The sequence below is a fragment of the Pantherophis guttatus genome, chromosome 2 (genome assembly GCF_059756535.1).
Source record: "Pantherophis guttatus breed Tessera chromosome 2, ASM5975653v1, whole genome shotgun sequence".
Taxonomy (NCBI): domain Eukaryota; kingdom Metazoa; phylum Chordata; class Lepidosauria; order Squamata; family Colubridae; genus Pantherophis; species Pantherophis guttatus.
Genome location: NC_142064.1, coordinates 43,366,734 through 43,387,165, shown reverse-complemented (window position 1 = coordinate 43,387,165; position 20,432 = coordinate 43,366,734). Strand labels below are relative to the sequence as shown.

At 35.1% G+C, this 20,432-nt stretch overlaps 1 protein-coding gene across 7 annotated transcripts in view; it reads left to right on the top strand.

Annotated features, from left to right (window-relative positions):
* Positions 1-20,432, top strand: part of ARB2A (ARB2 cotranscriptional regulator A) — a 231,421-nt gene that overhangs the window by 143,917 nt on the left and 67,072 nt on the right. For 6 of the 7 annotated variants that reach the window (XM_087885890.1, XM_087885891.1, XM_060690615.2 and 3 more), the window contains exon 10: positions 378-462. In XM_087885890.1, the coding sequence (XP_087742016.1) occupies positions 378-462 (85 nt within the window). Of the gene's footprint in view, positions 1-377; positions 463-15,644; positions 16,704-20,432 lie in introns of those variants that run through there. The other variant, XM_060690618.2, reaches the window with a different exon arrangement.

Here is a 20,432-nt window from a genome sequence, read left to right as displayed (position 1 = left end):
GGCCATTCACCTGAGGCAGCTGATCTGGGGATTTATGAAAGGGAAAAAAGTTGTCAGATAGTTCTTATACCTGTTAATGCTACTGCCATGGTAATTTCATTGCCAGGTAAGAGGAAATATTTGTGGATTTAATTGCCTCAGATGTTAATATAATTACAAAACACAAAAGCTCTTAATTTGGTCCTGAAGTTTTATACATAGATATAATAATATTTGTAGATATATAGCTACTTCTCCTCTTATATGAGCTCAAGCCTCAGTATACAAGTCCAGTTTATTTTTTTGGTCCTGATATTACAATCTCTATGATTAAGCTTCTACAATATGGTTAAAAAAACCTAAGGTATTTTATTATTCAAAGTTCTCTTTAATTTCAGAATTGCTGTAATTGGGTATCAAGTTCAGAACCTCTGGATACATCAGTAGAGTCCATGCTACCTGATTGCCCACGTGTTTCTGCAGGTATGCAATCTCTGTTCCTGAAATAAGCTAGTTGCTTGCCACCAGGAGATTACTAGTTTATTGAATAGCATTTTGATGTTTTAGAATTTTAATGGGTCACCAATTCAAATCAGTGTCCTGACATCTAAGGTAAAGATAAAGGTAAAGGTTTCCCTGTCCAGTCATGCCTGACTCTAGGGGGCAATGTTCATCTCCCTTTCTTAGCCAAGGGAGTCAGTGTTGTCCAAAGGCACTTCCATGGTCATATTCTCAGCATGACTATACGTGGAGACACATGGAACACTGTTACCTTCCCACCAAAGTGGTACCTATTTATCTACTTGCATTTGAATGCTTTTAAACTGTAAGGTTGGCAGGAGCTGGGGCAAGAAACGGAGCTGGAGATTTAAGGTACAGAAAAACAGTGAATGAGAGGGTATATGATTGAAGTATGTACAGTAAATGCTTGCATTGATTTGACTGACTGATTATGTGCTATAAACTTGATGTTGACAATTAGTAACCCCATACATTGACTTCCCCAGGATGATCTATCTCTAACCTGGCCCTTCATGTTTTCCAGCAGTGCACTGATCACAGCTATAATTGAGTCCATACACTTTTCTGCTGGTCATCTGCTTCTCTTTCACAACATTGTAGACTTCTCAAAATAACTGGGCATTTGCATAAAATGTCCAAAATATCATAATTCGAGCCTGATCATTTGTACTTCAGCTGACAGCTAAAGTTAATTTGTCTATGATCCATGCAGACAATTTGTTTTCTTTCTTTCTAATTGGAATATCACAAGGAAAGCCATTGCCTGCACATTTCTCACCTCTATAGACATAGACACATCATGATATCTGAACATTTTTTTCCAAAGCCTTCATTGTTCCTTAAACAAGTGCTAGTTGTGGGGCATTTCTTAACTGCTGCTTTGATAATTGATAATAAAAAGCATAAATATAGTTTATTGGTATTCTTTAACTTTCTCAGTTATTTATTTATACCCCACCTTTTCATAATAAGTAACTCAAGGGAACGAACATACCCGATATTCCTCTTCTCCTAATTTCCAACAACCCTGTGAGGTGAGTTCGAGTAAGAGAGAGTGACTGACACAAAGACTTTTAGAGTAAACCAAAGAAAGACATATTCAAATAGCGCATAATTAATCTGATGTGATAATTACTACAAACCTGGATAACATTAAAAGGAGATTAATTTAATGGAAGTCAGGTTCATTAGTTTTGACAACCTAGTAGCTAACTCAGTTGGGTATCACTGAACTGCATCATCCTGCTTCTAAATCCTTTGGAGGCTTTTGATTGTCCACTACAAGAAATAAATTGAAATTTAATCTGATTCATAAGGCTATTCATAAGTAAAGAAAATGTGTAAGTAAAATTTAATTGAAATTGCATAAAGCAGGAATTTGTATAAAAAATCCTGATAAATATAATATGTTTGATATAATGCAGGAGCAGCGGTGGGTTTCAGAAATGATTACCACTGGTTCGCCCCACACGTGCACGCTCACTTCACGCACGTGTGTGCCTTCCGCACGTACACCCAGCCTTCCGCACATCCGCTTTGCTCATGCGTGTGCCTTCCACACATGATCCCAGCCTCAAAAACATGGCTAAGTAGAACGTCTTTACGCCTGGGTAGGTGGGCGGGAGCGGGCCACCCACAGTCGCCGCTACCAGTTCGCCCAAATCCGTCTGAACCAACTTAATATCACCTTTGTGCAGGAGGATACAATGCAGGAGGAAAATTAATAGAAAATCTTAAATGTTAAAGATAGAATATTTTGTTGCTAGAATTTGACTAATGTGTAACATATTTGTCATTCAGAAAGCAGACCATATTTAAGCAGTTTAGATGGCAACAAAGATATATAGAAATATAATCTTTTGCTGTCTAATGGAATAGATGTTTGAAATTTTTTTCTAGCCAAAATCAGAAAGTCTTAAGAACATTCTGCTCTCCTATACTTAGGCAAATAGAGAAGATGTATTTTTTATAAGTACAATTGTACTTAAGCTCAAAAAAGCTCAAAATAATGAAAAAAATAATTACAAATTGGCTGGTCATTTATACTGATTTCTAAAAATAATTTCACCCTTCTGTAAATAGTGTATATTAGTGTACAGTACAGTAAATCAGAATGTAACAATAAAAACAAGAATAATATAACATCAATAAAGCCTATTGAAGTAGTTGCATATGACAATAATTGTGGTGTCCGTCAAAATATTGGTAAAAGCTCATTTACTTATTGATTAGAAAGTTCCTTGTTTACTTCAGTGCTTTGCTTATCTTAAACTCACTGAATTTGGTCCCTGTACCACTGTTCTTGAATATATGACTATATGAATGGAGCAGTCAGATACTAGCACTTCTTTTCATTTGTTAATGGAGTATTATCTCACCATCAGTTCCTTGGAGAGAAATGAGCATATTTAACACATTGTCAGGAAGTATATTGCTTATCCTTAATGACTAAATTTTTCTACTTTTTTCTATTTGTATATTCTGTATCAGTGCTATCCATTGCTGTGAGATACCTAGAACATTGTGAGTCAAATATGTTCTCTACAATGCATGTTGTCTTTCACAAAGAAAATGTATAACAACAAAGGCTAAAATTATCCTGTTAGATCCACCTCTATTATTTGGGATGGAGGCATCAGAACTGGAGCAACCCCTTCATGCAATTCATCAGGATAGTAGTAAGGATTAATTCTCACTTCATTAATGAAGTGCAAATTGCTAAGGATTAGGGGACAATTATTCCTGAGCAGCTGAGTTCACACTTCATCTGATTGTGGATTAGTGGACTTGTAAACTGCAAGTGTGAATTAGCTTTGTGTCTCTTCAGCTGCAAGAAATCATTTTTTACTGTGAGTTGGGGAAACTTTCTTAAAAAGCCCAAGTGGACTTTCTGAAATTCCACATTTTAAGAATATTAAACAAAATTCTGTGAAAATAAACGCATATTATACATCAGAATTTGAAGTGAAATAAGAAGCTTGATGGCTTTTGTAAAACAGATTACAAAACAGATTATTTTTCTAACCCTGTATTATCAGCTGTTCCAAGTATATTAATGTTTACCTAAATTACTTGGATTTATTTTTCTGTGGATGTACTTATGAATTACATTTATAATGAAAAAAATAACCTTTAATATCATTTTTCCCATAATTTATCTATGACTCCTCCATTACTGTCATTCACTGCTGTTTGAAAATATACTCGTAACACTCTTGATAACTTTATTTCATACTTTTTAACATACACGTTAACATTTTAATTTACAATTAAACTCACATATATAATTCTGTACATGAAAATATATTCCTATACACCACAAAATCAAACCAGCTTCATTTATATCTATATATTACATTCTGCTCTCTTAAACAGCCCCTTCCCATGATTCTCTTGGCAAACTGATTGGAAACACCTGAACAACATCCAAGGTTTTTATAGAAAATTAATTAATTATAGAAAAATTAATGAAACTAATATCAAAGGATTCTACAATTACAATTACAATTACTATTGTATTAAATGCACGTGCTATTTATAACGAAATCAAGGTTCAACTTTTTGTATCTCTTCCACCAATGTGATGTAATGGCTAGAAGTCAATCTCCTTTGTCAGAAAAGTCAGCTTCTACCTGTGTTTTGTTGTTGTGGTACTGGACAAAATAGCTGTTTGCTTGTGATTTTGTGCATGCTCACATCAGATTATATGACCTAGATTGTTTAATCTAAAGGCTATGTAATTGCCACATTCCACCAACTTAAATGGTATATGCAGTGTGCTGATGCATATTCAGGATGCATTTTAAAAATGAGAAACATAAAAAAAATATTAAATTTACTTTATGGCAACCATACTTTTAATAAGTTGGTTTTGAAAAAATATATGAACTTTTCAAGTTCTAACACAAATATATTCATAGAATACATCGAATGTAAGGATTGGAAGGGATCTCAGAGGTCATGTGGCCCAACTTACTGCCTAGTGCAGGAACCCACTTCTAGTCCTTCCTTGACTCAGTGCAGGATAGAAAGGAATGTTTTCGCAAACTTTTTCACATTGTATTGCAAAAACATTAAATCCATCATAGACGATCAAGCCATATTAAATCTACTTTGTAATATTTCATTCCTCCTATAAATATGGTACCATATTTTCTAATGTGCAGGCCTAAGCCTTGACTAATGAATGGATTAATCTCTTGTAAGGAAAAGGAGGCAATATATAAAGTAAGGCCAGGACTCCGGATGTCAGAGGGCAAATCTAAGAAAATAAGCTCAAGAGTAAATATGAATGAGTTACTGCTATTTATGTCATTATAAAAATAGGCTTTTGAATTGCAACCATAATTATTTCAGGTATCACTATTTAGAAAGGGTTTTTAATTGACAGAGAATATATTTATAAATTTATCTGTTATTTAAATAACTTGATATTACAGACTATTATTTAATAATAAAATAAAGAAGATATATTAGTGAATAAATGTGAATTTTAAAACTTGTAGAAAAATTTCCTATAAGATATTGATATTCAAGAAAAAGTTGAGTCACTTTTTATATTAGTTAAAGTAGAGAAAGGAACTTTGTTTTCATTTTCTAGAACAGTAGCAATCTAGTTCATAGTATAACATTTTTTAAAAATTATGATATCTGATTCTTCTCTTGTGACAAATAACGTTCATAACTGAAAAAATATGATACAACATATGTTGAATTGTGTGTTCTCTGTCCAATAACGTAGGATATCTTCATTTTCATATACACGTATGCTCAATTTTTGAGCATTTTTATCATGCACTTAGTATCACTCCTACTCTGTGTATATGCCTAAGCCTTATGGGCTCTAATATTATAATATTATTACAGGATATTAGAGTGTCAGTAAGGCCTCAGCATAAACCTTATAGAACGCCTTATGGCCTGGTTATTTTGCAAAGCACCTGTTCTCTTAAGTATTTATCAACTGAGTTGTGCTGTAATGGAAGTCCACATCCATCAGTTATTACTTATGTAGTGTTCCCCAAGTACCTTCCCAGTTAAGTTATGTTTTATGTTGATCCATATAAGCTGCTACAATCCATTTTAAGGCATTTTGGTTCACTGGTGTCATTATATTGGTGGTTTTCTCTGTGTTCATAGAGTTTTAAGAGGTATATTATTTTAAATATGCTTTTAAAGGATTCCTTATTTAATTTATTTTCTAACTGTACATTTAAAAAAATATTTTTATATTAAATTATATTAAAAGTAGAAAACCTGTGGGAGATGATTTGAGAGGCTTCAGTATGGGTAGTGCTCTTACTCAACTTTTTCCACCAATTTTAAAGTGAGTTTTCTCTTCATTGCAGCCATCACACTGCAAAACCTCACTAGGACTCTTTGATTTGTTGTTTTGGTTAGAAGTAGAAGGAAGTAGCAAAAAAACTCACAGAAGCATTCTTGTATAAATACAAAAATAGATACATCCAATGTATCTTTATAATATGCGATAATATTATTTCCCATAATAATTATTGGCATGCACTTGTTCTGTATCTAAACCCGTACAGTTATGATGTTTAACATAAAAGAAGTTATTCTCAAAATTGGTGACAAATATTTAAAACATTTGCTTTTTTAAAAAAAGAAACAACAGATTCCTTTACAGTGCTATTCTGTATTTATTTATTTAAAGTTCCATTGAACTCAGACATATTTCTAAGCAGATATACAGTAATTGTATAAGTTAACATCATTTTAAGAAAACAATCTATCTGACTATCTCAAAACTGAATTTTTACAGTAAGATCAGTTTGATCTGATTTAAAGATTATTTAAAGCACATATACATTTTAAAGCTTCACAGTGCTATTATTGAATTGTCTTTTTATATATAAAAAGTACAAGATCTGTTATAAACTGGGGATAGAAGCTTGTAATGTGCCTCTTGCAATTTGGCTGGAGCAGATACTGTTTTTTTCATATTCTTTCACTAGCTGGCTTTAGAAAAAAAAATGTCTGGCACCAGTATACTATTAGGCTGTAATTAGTGTAACTAACAACTAGTATGAAAGAGCAGCATAGAGGTCACTGTAAGACTTCAAAGGTCTTAACAGGTTAAGGTTGGAGGGCAATCTGTCTCTTTGCTTAATCTGTTGCCATATCTGGTGAGATTTGTTGAAATCTTCAGGGACCTCTAACCTTGAGGTGTTGCTCTCTCATAATTTACTAGTCACATGCCATATTCTTTATTCCTGTCTGTTTACATAAGCATAGGACTTGGTGAGTGGCAGCTTCATTTTAGAGTTCATGTACAATTGTGCACAGATTATCATCTCTTCACTGGAAAGAAAACATTATGGGCTAACCGCTTTAACATTCTTGTCTGCCAAAACTGGACTAACAACTGTGCAGTTTGAGTTGCATGTGACAGTTAAAATTTATGTAGAAGAAAATCTAATGAAGTACAGACTATGAAAAATATAAAGCTGTGTTACTTCAAACGTGTTTACTTATCTTCAGCAAATTTAGTTGTGTAGAGCTGAATTTGCCTACAATAAAAGTTAATGCTCCATTTGCTAATTCAAATAACTTTATATAAATTACAAAAACTACCAAGTTACAAATAGTCTCACAAGTAAATTGTAATTATTTTTTATTACTTCTAAGACTTTTTGTCAGAACAAAAAGTTTAAGTAGAAAGTTAAATATCATCCCATTCATGTTTTATTTCACATCAGAGACATTTTCTTCTTATTTCCTTTTAGAACACAGAATAAGGTACATCTGCAAAAAAAACATTGTGCATCACCCCTTTTCATATTATTACTACTAATAATATGCTTTTGAATGTCTTTGAATATCATAGATCTAGCCCTATATTTATTCATAATTTATGTATTAGAGGCTTCTTTTAAAATATCAGAATGGAGAAGGAGAAATCTGTGTTGAAAAAAATATACAAGGACATTTCAAATAGTAACACTTAATATACTATTTGGGAAGTCTTTTCTTTCAAGACTATCTAGTGATTAACTAAGGGAGTACTACATCAAAGCTATGTAGACTTCAAAGCTCAGAACCACTTACCACTTACAGCTATTATTAAAATCTACCACTTCACTCTGCCAACAATTCATCTTAGCAGCTTTATTGAGTTATCTCCATCTATTACCTATCATAGAGGATAAAAAATGTACTATTCAATATTATTTAAAATACTAATATAATCTTCAAAAAAGACATGAAAGCAATAAGAGGAGGAAGAATTAGAATTAAGGCTATGCTATTATGACATTTGCATATATAATTTCTTCTGCTTGTCGTAAGGAACCATCCAATGATAAGTGTCAGTGCAACAATCTATTGCAAGTTAGACCTCAGAAGATATGAACTATTTGCTTTTGATAGTGTTTTATTAGATCTTTATAGAACACATATTTGCAGCACAATCTTTTACAATAATTCTTGAGACAGATGGATGGTTGAAACTATCAGTAGTTTGAAAAAGCAATTGAACGCTATTGGGATTTAATGTTGTTCTTATCTGTACATTCTTAAATAGAATGATCTCAAATATGTCATAACATAACTCCTAGCAATTTTCCATAACTTATTTTCAAAAGCCTATTCCAGAGAAGTATCATTTCTGCATGTACACGCATGCCCAGACAACCTCTGGAGGACTTTAAAGTATCTGTGATGAGCCTTTGCATAACTGCAGCTGCTTTATGGTTTTTCAGGGCAGAATCCAGAGAGCCCTGTTGAATGAATTCCACAGTCTTAGTAATAACTTATACCCACTCTGTATGAGTCTTATAATATAATTACAGTAATCATTGTTGACTTGTTGCTACTTTTTAGAGGTGTGCATATTTCAAAAGGATTCAGAAGAACTGATTTGTACCTCACAGAAGCACAGTATCTATCCACTGTAATGAACAGCAAGAGTTACAATGCTTGTATGACATCTAAAGTACTAAATTATTTTCAAGCATGTATGTCCTTCCCCCCCCCCCTTTGTTAACTGAAGCAGAATCTTGTGTTCTGGATAGAGTTATCAACAGATTACATTAAGCTTTGGTTTTTAAATAACTTGAATCGCTTTCATACATCTTTTCCAAAAATATATTTATTTACTGCTGTGACTTTTATGCCACTTCAATCTAACCAACTCTAAGTGGCTTACAAAAACCAGGGAATATAATCATTATCAAAAACATAATAATAATGAATAAAGCGTCACAATAACTACAACCTCATTATACTCATAGTGCTATCTTTTACATTTAGGACTAACATCATTTAATTCCTTCAAATTGGCAAAAGATTTTTGAAATAGTCAGGTCTTCACAACCTTCCTAAATATTACCAGAGAGACGGCCAACCTGGCCTTTGAAGACAAGGCACTCTGCAGGAAGAGCCCCCTTAGCAGAAAATGGTTGTTTGAGATCTTATGCACCTGATTTCCTGATAATGTTGAATTTCCATATTCATTAGGCAGATTTTACCTACTTATTGCATTAGTTAAATTTAATACATTTATATTTCAAAACTTTTGAAAAACTTTTTTAAGTTGAAGAAAGAGTACTTTCTTGATGGCTATGTATGGATATTCACGAGAAGCATTGCTTATTGTTAAGTTTGTCAAAGGAAGAATCAAGTATCTTTATGATCAGCATAGGACCAGGCAATTTAAGGGTTGTAGAGTTTGAGTTGAGGCCATCCTGACTAAAGTAGCTACACTAATAAAACATTTTTGACTTGATCTCTCATATTTATTATTGTAGTACATTTATTTATGTATATTAATGGACAAATGGCTTTATTCTTTTTATGCAACAGAAAAGTTAAAATGTACCAAAAATATTTTATTGTAGTGATATTCAGCATTTAATAGTAGTACATCCTTTTATGAGGTTTTTTTTATGATTACCGTAGATGTGTTGAAATGGTATGCTACTCTTGATAGGAAATTTGTCTTGTAAAAGATACTTTAATAGAAAGTTAGGAACAAATGAGCTTCTTTTGGTATGTTTTATAGAGCAGTTTATATAGTCGGAAGAGATCTGTGACATGCTTTCTGGAACTGTGCCATTAATCCATTTACAGCCGTTTGTTGCAATGAAGAGAAAATTACTAATGAAAGAAGTGATCATATGTTAAGTAAATGTCTTTGCTTCACTTGTATTCTTTTTTTAGTTAGTAAATGCAGCTGGCACTCTAGCAAGTGTTTAAGCCAGGCCTTTTATTAAAATTGAAAGAATGTGGCAACAGTCAGCAATTTTGAGCCTCTTGGGCAGAGTCCAACTAAGCTCCTTGTTTGGCCACACTTAGTTCCCCATCACTGACTTTAGAAGGCAGAAGTAGGCCAATTCTGTGTTGACCTATTGGTCATGACCACTCCTACTTCATTTAGAGGATTTCACATCCTAATCTTGCACACAGAATGGAGGCCCGAAGCAATAAAGGAAATTTGAAGTACTGAATACTTGCTGTCTGCTAGTTAACTGTTTCAAATGAGCAGTTGGGATGAATAAATATAATAAGTTCATCTTAAAAAATATCTTTTTTTTTCTTGTTCACAAATTAGAACGAATTATTGTTAGATCTAAAAAGGTGTATGTCAGGTATGTATCCTTTTAAAAAAGATTTTCTTTCCTCCTTTTCAAAAGTAAGATTTTTTCCTTGGGCTGTCTGATTATAAAAGCAAAATGTTTATAATACAATTCTCTACAATAAATTGTATACACAATATGATAGCTGAATCAGTAAGGTTCATGAAAGATTTTTTCAAAAAAAGATGTTTCTTGTGTTTTAAACTGGGAATAATGCTGTTTTTTTTAATTAACATGGTATTATTTTTAATAAATATCACCACTATATTAATCGATTTCTATAATTGCATAAATTTTTTAAAAATTGTTCCAAAAATATTCAACAATGCTGTTGCAGAACTCATATTTAAATGCTGCTACTCCTTAACATTTGAAATGTAGATTCCTCAAGCTTCCACTTTCACATACCTTTAAAGATCTATATTAAGTGAAATCATCTGAGAATTTCAAGTTAGTGGCAGAGGTATGCCCTATATCTTAATGTTATCAGATTAAGATTCCTGAACTAAGTACCTAGGCTAATAAATTAGAGTTTCTGTTTTTATTTCTTTGTTTATTTGAATTTTTTTAACCTACAATACTTCATCCCCAAATTCCTGATAGTTCACAATAACCAAAACAAAAATGAAATATCCATGGAACAAATTAAAATAAATAACCATAAATCATTAAAAACACAGTTACAATTACATAATTCTTGGCATCATAAATCACTATAATTCCTTCATTTTTAATAGTTTCCTGAAGGTCACTATCCTTTCAAGCTCAGGCTTTTCCAGTATTTAGGCAATTTCACAGAAAAGCAGCAGTTATTAACTTCTATAATATGTATCTTGTGGAAAGAGATGTTGGGGGCAAAGAGACAAGTACTGATCCAGACGTACATACAATGTTCTTCTTCCAATTAAAATGATGTTTATTACTGCAATTCAAGTAAAGTAAATAATTTATGCTTATCCTTCCAATACATATGGTTATCTTTCTCTTAAAGTTGTCTTGTTTTAAGTACAAACATAGCTTAACAGTCTAATATAAACTTATTTACAGAACTTCCTTGAACTTCTTTAATTGTTTCAATTATTCTCCTGTCTATATAATTGCTAAACTTAAAAAATGGATCTATGCCATATCCTTCTTCAGATAACTTTGCTTTTACTTTTGCTTCCTGCTCTTTTTTTTAAGTTAAAGAGGAGGTAAGGAAGAAGGAAAAATCATTTTATCCAAAGGTTTTTGAAATGCCAGTTGCTGGATCATTCTTCTCTGATCTGCTACTCAGTTTGTCTTTCTTAAATTAGTTATTTTTCTCCATTATCTAACCCAGGAGTGTCAAACTCAAGGCGCTTAGATCTGGCCCACAAGGCCGCCCTGGAAACAATGAAGGTCTGGCCCGCTGTGCCTCTGCCAGTGAAAACAGAGCCTGGGCGAGCCACACACGGCCTCCCCGAGCTCCATTTTTGCTGGCAGAGGGCTTCAGGAGACTGTTGTGGCCGAAAACAGAGCCTCAACAAATGATTTTTTTTTTATTTGATTTATATGCCGCCCTTCTCCGGAGACTCAGGGCGGCTTACAATGCGTTAAGCAATAGCCTTCATACTTTTGTATATTTTATACAAAGTCAGCTTATTGTCCCCACAAACTGGGTCCTCATTTCACCTACCTTAGAAAGGATGGAAGACTGAGTTAACCTTGAGCCTTGGAGAGATTCGAACCAGCAGTAATTGCAGGCAGCTGTGTTAATAACAGGGTGCTTAGACCACTGTACCATCAAGGCTCTTAGTGTTGAGCTGGCCACACCCGCCCTGGTCACGTCCACCCCAGCCACGTCCCCCAGCCCCCCGAGGTCAAACACAACCCTGATGTGGCCCTCAATTAAATCAAATTTGACACCCCTGATCTAACCCTAACCCTTTAGGACCTACTCCCAGAACTCCTGAGGTCATCCTTTACACATCCCTCCTTCCTCTAGGCCTCTCCTATTTCTCTCCTAGATTCTCTCCTATTTCTTTCAGTGCCTTTGGATACCTTAATATGTAAACATACAGAACCATATAGCATTAACAAACTTTTCTGCCTAACAAATCTGCCCCTTATAAATTTGGACTTGGACTGTGTGTTTTATCACAGGTGTTCCAATAAAACCAAGACCTTTCTTTGTCTTTGACAAGGAGATAAAATAGTTGAGAGACAAAACATAACCCAGTCTTAATAACAGCGTTTCACCCTTCTCTAAGCGGTTTATTAGTAATTTCTACAAATAAAAATGGTGTTCCTACAAGAATTTCCGTGTCAAACCATGTAGAGATTTAGAGGTAATAAGTAGCAACTTGAATTGTATAATTTGAATAAAGGTGTAATGTTTTTGGTGATGAGTGTCAGCAAATAAACGAATCACCATATTTTGTAGTAACTGAATTTCTGGGTGTTCTTCAAGATCAGCTTCATATGGACTGTATTATAGTAATACAGATATGCAATTATGAGGGCATGAGTTATATTTGTGAGGTCTTCCTATCCCAAGTAGACTAATATAACTAAAGACTTTTCCAACCCTTTGGCAGTTCCCCAATGCTCCAGGAACATTTTTTGAAAAATACGGTGCAATGGTTCTGAGATAACATCTGCCAGCTCCTTCAGAACTTTGGGATGTAATCTGTCAAGTCCCAGTGATTTATATTCATCAAGATCAGACAGTGTTCTCTTACCATTTTCTTGCTTATTTTAATCTTTATTTCTAGTTTTTCTTTGGTTGATTGGGCTACAGTTTCTTTTTGTGTGAAGAAGAATAATGGGTTAAGCAGCTCTGGTTTCTCTGTACTGCCTGTTACTTCCTTGCCATCTTTTCTCTTTAGTAGACCGACTGTTTCCTTGACTTTTTTTTTTTTGTTATTTATATCTTGAAAGAAACTTTTTTATTATTATCTTTAACTTTTGTTGCAAGTTTTTGTTTATTCTGAGTCTTTGCTTTCCTGACTTCATTTTTGCAGATTTGGGCTAGCTGCTGATATTCTGCCTTAGTTATGTGTCCCTCTTTCCATTTTTTGTACTTATCCTTTCAGTCTATGTCTTTCAGTCTATCAGAGAGCTCTTTGTGCAACTGTAGTGGTTTCTTCTTGGATTTCTTATTTTTCTTTTTTAGTAGATTGTGTTAGACTGGCTTTTATGATCATATTTTTCTGTTTTCCACACTTCTTGAGGTGTAAGTTCAAATGTGGGTTTTTTACAATAGACCATAGGATATCATTTTCACTACCTCTTTGTGTACAGGTTATTTTTCATAGAACTTAATAAAAAAATTAATGCTGTTATTTCTTATAGGAGAATTACCTAACAGTCAGAGCAATGTATCAATTACTTAGTTGATAAAATTTTATTCACTATGATAATCAGCCATGGGACACCCCATACACATTCCTGTTGTAACATTAAAATTTCACTGATCTCAAGAACACATGATAAGGTGAGTGGATGTTACGTTATGTCAAGTATTCCACAACCTAGGCTTGCTCCACTCCAGTATGTCCCATGCATAGTGTCTATTCAGAATGCTTTGTTGCCATTTGTCAATTCCATGTAATAATAGAAATATATTTAGCTTTGTTTGGGATTCATTAATGTTATGCTTAGTAGGAACATAATTCCAGATCAGCCTAGCCAACCAGTAGCTGAACATATCAGCCAGTAAGAGCTATCCTACCTCAACCACCCCAATTTTACAATTCCTCCTTCCCACTTCTTGTTCTTTCTGAAGTCATGAACAGCATAATAATAGAAAGAGGGAGATAATCATAAAGCATTTCATTTAGGATTCTACTGCTTTAAAGCCAGAGGTGTGCAAGGAGAACCATGTCAAGCTGAAGAGATGAGATATCTCCTATAAGTAGTAGGCTTCAATGAGAAATCTATTTTTGCCCTCTATGGTTGGAAGACATTTTTACAACAGACTCTATTATTTCAAGTATGAAATGGATGGCTTTATAAAATGTCTGCCAACAACCAAATTAGCAGACATCTCCTTTGCAGTCCAGTACTCAGTCGAGTGACTAGTGGTATTAACGGGTTTTTGAAGCTAAGTATGGATGAGTCCACAGTCCAAGCTAGTGATAAGCAAACCCTTGAGTTCAACTCTTCAGTGATACATTAGAAGTAATGATGATGTTTTCTGCTTTTTGATATTTCTTGTACTTAATGTTGTTTTTTATGTCTACAATTTCTTTATTGAGTGTTTAAAGAAATATTTTTTAAAAGAAAGACTTTTAAAAAGCTTTTTAAAAGCTATGGTGGGAAAAATAATTTTTCTCTATCAAATGAGCATAGGCAAGTCAAAACTTAACTTTTTTAAAGGACTTCCAAGCAGTCCTCCAAAATAGTAACCATACTTAAATCTAAGTGGTTTTGGTATAAGCTGTTCAGGAAAAGCTAAACTAATTTTTTTTTCTAGACCTGCCACTTCTTTTTTTTTTTTCCCCTATAAAACAGACAAGAAATAAAGGTTTAAAAATGCCAGGCAACTCTTATACACATAGTTCCATTGATGGCTGTCTTTTTCATTTATCAAGCCAGTGAATAAAGAAAATTACAAACATGAGTTGAGGAAAATGTTTTATTTTGGGTATGTCCTGCATCTTCAAAGTTCAGAGGATAAATCCAGAAACAAATATACCTTCCCTACAAGCCTCGAAACATTTTTTTAAAAGGTGTATTTACAGATATTTAGATCAAATATAATTTCATATTTATTAGTATTATTTTCCCAATAATTTTCTATATCTTTGTCATTCTGATATGGAGAAGTTAGAGATCCTCCCAATGGCATGTCATCCTAAAAAATAGGCTACTTTTCAAATCTGAAATCTTATACAGTATAAATGTTTTATTTTTAACAGTATACTTAGGTTGTTCCTTAATTATAAATCTCATTGGATTCAGTATGGTTGTTTCTTGGCATGTTCACATTTGCAATCAATCTCATATCATTCATATGGTAAGATTCATAATTTAGGCTCATTTTATACAATTGTTGTTCAGCAAATAACCATAAAGATTATTTGCATTGTGGGCCAACAATGCATTGTAACAATTATTTTTATTATTTGAAACAAAAATATTCAACAGAATTGCTCAGAAGCAATCTTCAACATTTTTAACCTTTCTTAAAGGTTAGATTCTCTAAATTCCTGCAAATTTTGACAGCAGGGATGCTTTAGAAAATATGTGGTGATAGAACAGTCTGATTGAAGGTTTCATAAGTGCTGCTGTCCAAAATCACCAGCCATGCTTGAAAGTAGTAATTCTTGATAGAACTTAAACTCTCAATTGACTTGTAACTGCAGATGTCAGAGCCACCTGCTTTAATATCACAAAGCTTTGCTTTACACTGTGAGTAGTTGTTTTTAATTACCAGACGTTTTATGCCTTTGATGTTGAGTTTACTCTGGAATTTACGCAACCAAATGTTACTTGGAAGCTGCTTTTATGTATAATAGCTAGATAATTCCACTTTTTAATGTACAATTAAATGTAACATGATTTCAACTATTATATTCACAGTATTTTGGTCCTGATTCAGATTCACATAGTTCTGCATGGAGGGAAGTATGCAGTGGAGTACTCCAAAGCTCTGTTTTAGGCCCAGTATTCTTCAACATCTTCATCAATGACTTGGACAAGAGGATAGATGGGGAACTCATCAAATTTGCAGATGTCACCAAGCTGGCAGGAATAGCCAATACTCTAGAACATAGGCTTAAGATATAGAAGAATCTTGACAGACTTGAACATTAGGCGCTATCTAACAAAATGAAATTCAATGGTGAGGTTCTACATTTAGGCAAGAAAAACAAAATGCACAGGTACAATATATGTGGTACCTTGCTCAATAGTAGTAACTGTGAGAGGGATCTTGGAGTCCTAATGGACCATTTAAATATGAGCCAGCAGTGTGCAGCAGCTGCCAAAAAACCCAACACAGTTCTAGGCTGCATAAACAGAGGGATAGAATCAAGATCACGTGAACTGTTAATACCACTTTATAATGCCTTGGTAAGGCCACACTTGGAATATTGCATCCAGTTTTGGTTGCCACGATGTAAAAAAGATGTGGAGACTCTAGAAAGAGTGTAGAGATGAGCAACAAAAATGATTAGGGGACTGGAGGCTAAAACGTATGAAGAACTGTTGCAGGAACTGTGTATGTCTAGTTTAATGAAAAGAAGGACAAGGGGAGACATGATAGCAGTGTTCCAATATCTCAGGGGCCGTCACAAAGAAGAGGGAGTCAAGCTATTCTCCAAAGCACCTGAGGGTAGGGCAAGAAGTAATGGATGGAAACTAATCAAGAAGAGAAGCAACATAGAACTATGAAGAAATTTCCTGACAGATAGAACAATTAACCAGTGGAATAATTTGCCTCCAGAAGTTGTGAATTCTCCAACACTGGAAGTTTTTAAGAAGAGATTTGTCTGAAGTGGTGTAGGGTTTCCTGCCTAAGCAGGGAGTTGGACTAGAAGACCTCCAAGGTCCCTTCCAACTCTGTTATTCTAAATTATTCTAAATGCATGCCTCAAATCTAAAAGGCTTGAGAATCCTAAAATAAAATATTACTATTTATTCCTTGATACTGTGGCTTTTTATTATTTATATTAAATTATTGTTGTTATTTTGTGTTTATAGACTGCTGAATCCCTAAGGACTCTCAGTGTTTACAAGTAAAAAACATAACAAAATTAAATCAACCAAACCAAAGGTGGAATAAAAGCCAAATGTCTTCCAAAAGGGCTCTGTTGTCAGAAGACAGTTAGGTTCCATTAGGGGGCTGTCCCAAAGAACAGTGCAGTCATTGGGACTTGGGCCCTCATCTCCCTAAAATAGAGAATTACTAATAATTTATCTGAAGTAGATTGAACTGGCCAGGCCAGTTTCAATGAAAAAAAATGCAGTTTTGTTTTGCCGTCTCCTAGTAGGGCTGCAGCAAGTTTTATTTATTTATTTATTTATTTATTTATTTATTTATTTATTCATTCATTCAATTTGTATGCCGCCCCTCTCCGAAGACTCAGGGCGGCTCACAATGCATTTAAAATCATTATAAAAAACATTTAAACATTAAAAACATTAAAACTCATTCACACCATTCATGGCCGGATCTCGCCGGATCGCAAGAGCGAGATCAACGGCCCCAGGCCTGCCGGAAATGCCAGGTCTTCACCACTTTTTGGAAGGCCAATAGGATGGGGATGGTCCGGACTTCAGAAGGTAACTGGTTCCAGAGAGCTGGGGCAGCCGCAGAGAAGGCCCTCCCCCGCGGGCCTGCCATTCGGCATTGTTTAGCTGACAGGACCCGGAGGAGACCAACTCTGTGGGATCTTACCAGTCGTTGGGAGTTGTGCAGTAGAAATAACCCTGCGGTAGAAATTTATCCTGTGAAGTTGGTGAAAGCCCTCCTTCTCCCCAGCAGCCATACCTCTACCTGCAGTTTTAGTAGGAGCTGTGCACTTGCTCTTCAGGAGTAATGCCATCCCATCCCAATAAATCACTGTAACAAGGAAACCTAATAGACAAATAATTTCATCTTACCAGGATTCAATTTAAGCCTGTTCTCTTCCATACAGATTTTTACAACCTCTAAGCACTGACAGGATTACAACAGCATTACCAGTCTGGCTTGGGATAATAATATGCAGCTGAGTATGATATATCAATGTTAGTGAACTCCAAATGTCCCTGTGATTTCAGGTAAATGTCCAAATACGTGAAGATAATTGATCCTTGTAGCACCCCATGCGGGAGTAGCCATTGGAATGATCTCTTATCCCACCAGCACTGACTGGAACCACCAACCAAGGAAGGACAGAACCATTGCAACCCAGTGCCCTTACTCCCCAACTTCTGCAAGTATCCAGAAGGATACCAGAGTCAAAATATCAAAGACTGAACAGACCTTAAAAAGATTAGGATGCATGTACTGTCTGTCATCTACTAAAATCTGTACTGTCTACATTCCATTTCTGAATCTGAACCCTGATTGAAGACAGTTGAAATAATTAATTTGTGGCACTCTTTAGTTGACTGAGATTGAGCAATAGTTGTCCAATATCTTTGGATCCAAAGTGGACCTCAAGGAGAGTATGTACCACAGCTTCCTTCACAGCTACCAAAATTACCTCTTACTGAAATAAAACATTAACCATCATCTAGGTTCAGAGAATTATCTCCCCCTAGGGAAGACTGGAGGCATAGGGATGGTCAAGAATTGAGTTAGAAAAGACTCAATCCCAGACCAAAATTGACGCAGCATCTGTAAAATAGAGGTTGAAGTCCCAAAAACCAAAAGACAAGGAATCTGCATCACCAATCCAGCAACCAAGTCCAGAAGCCCATGGAAGAGCCCTGCTGGACAGAAGGGTAACCAGTATACCTAGCTTTTTTCTGTGGTCCAACTTAATACCTAAGCACTCACAACCTGCCACTCAGGAACCCTGTCACAGATAAGGTCTCCCAATAAATTGATATTACAGCCCTTCCTAGTTCTGACCTTGAGGTATATACAGGACCAAAAAGCCTGCTAGATAGAATTCAAAGTAATATTGCTGACTTTGCTTAGCCACATCTCACTAATATATGTTAGGTCTGCCCATTCATCTATCACCACTACCAAATCATTATGGACATAGTGTTTACCAATAGCATTTTATAGCTCAATGCATCAGTAATCCAACAATCTCATCCCCAGGTTGGTCTTGCCAAGTCCAGAAGAGATCACCATAAGGATGATTAAAATGAATGGCTTTCAAAATGTTTATAAACAGTACAAGTGGTCCCCAGGTTATGGTGGCAATTGGGACTGGAATTATCATCACTAAGCAATCTGGTCATAAAATACAATGTCAAATGATTGCATTCATTAGCAGTTATGGCTGTCCTGGCTGCTTTATTAAACAAGAATCATGCAAGATAATCTCACATGATCATTGACTTTGCTTCTGGGAAGCCAGCAGGAAATGTTGGAAATCACATGACTGTAGCTTGCTACAATGTCAACACAGTTACTTGACTATGGGCACACTGCAATAGCCAAAACCAAAAGGTCCTGTCATTAATAGCATTTTTCAGCGTCACCTTAACTTTGAACAGCTGCTGAATGAATGGTTATAACGCAGATACTACCTGTGTAGTAGCCCTATACCATATTCTCAGTATTCTAAAGACTGAAGGAAATGGAACAACTGTGTTAATTACATGAGGGTAAGTAGTGGAAGACTTGTAAGTAAGGATTAATGGATTAATCTGTTATTCTGTTATTTCTTATTCTTGTTATTCTGTTATTTCTTGTTCCTTTTTGTGTGCGTCCACATATTATAACCCACTGGAGCTATTTCAAATTGTAAGACTCTACTTGAAATGGCATTTAGGTCTATTTGAAGGTGATCAATTTGCATTGTATTTTGGAGACAAACAGGGGTGAAATGCTCCCGGTTCGGACCGGATCGCCCGATCCTGTAGTGATGGAGGCGGGTGGTTCGGAGAACCGGTAGCAAAAATCCCCGCCGCCCCACCCCACCCATGCCCAGCTGAGCCGCACAATCATCAGAGGCTTTTTTTTTTACTTTTAAAAGCATTTTTTCTACAACTTCGGCCGAAAAAATGCTTTTAAAAGTAAAAAAACAAAAAAACCTTTGATGATCGCATGGCTCGTCAAAGGCATTTAAAAGAAAAAAAACCCTTTTTTCTTTTAAATGCTCTTACGATCCCAGCTGAGTTCCCTGATCGGCAGAGGCTTTCAGGAAACTCAGCTTGGATTGTCAGAGCATTTAAAAGAAAAAAAGGGTTTTTTTCTTTTAAATGCTCTGACGATCCCAGCTGAATTCTGATCGGCAAAGACTTTTTTAAAAAGCCTCTGCCGATCAGGGAACTCAGCTGGGATCGTCAGAGCCTTTTGAAAGCATTTTTTTACAATCTCTTAGCCAAAGAGGTTGTAGAAAACATGGTTTTAAAAGTAAAAAAAAAAAAATTGGCCACGCCCACCCAGTCACATTACCCCCCCCACCAAGCCACGCCCACAGAACCGGAGTAACAAATTTTAGATTTCACCCCTGAGATAAAATGCCAACTTGCATACCAGTAGATATATATCAAACACTATCCAGTCTTCCAACATATATTTTGAAGTATATGCAGGCCTGTTGACTGCATTTCTAAGAAGCTGAGCAAGTTTTAAATAATGTATGGAGACTGATGGTGCAGAGAAGTCATGGCTTAAGCCAAACAGCAAAGAGATGCTGCAGGCAGAAACACTAAATAATCTGGATAGGCAGGTGCAGTCAGTTCTGAATGTAGTTA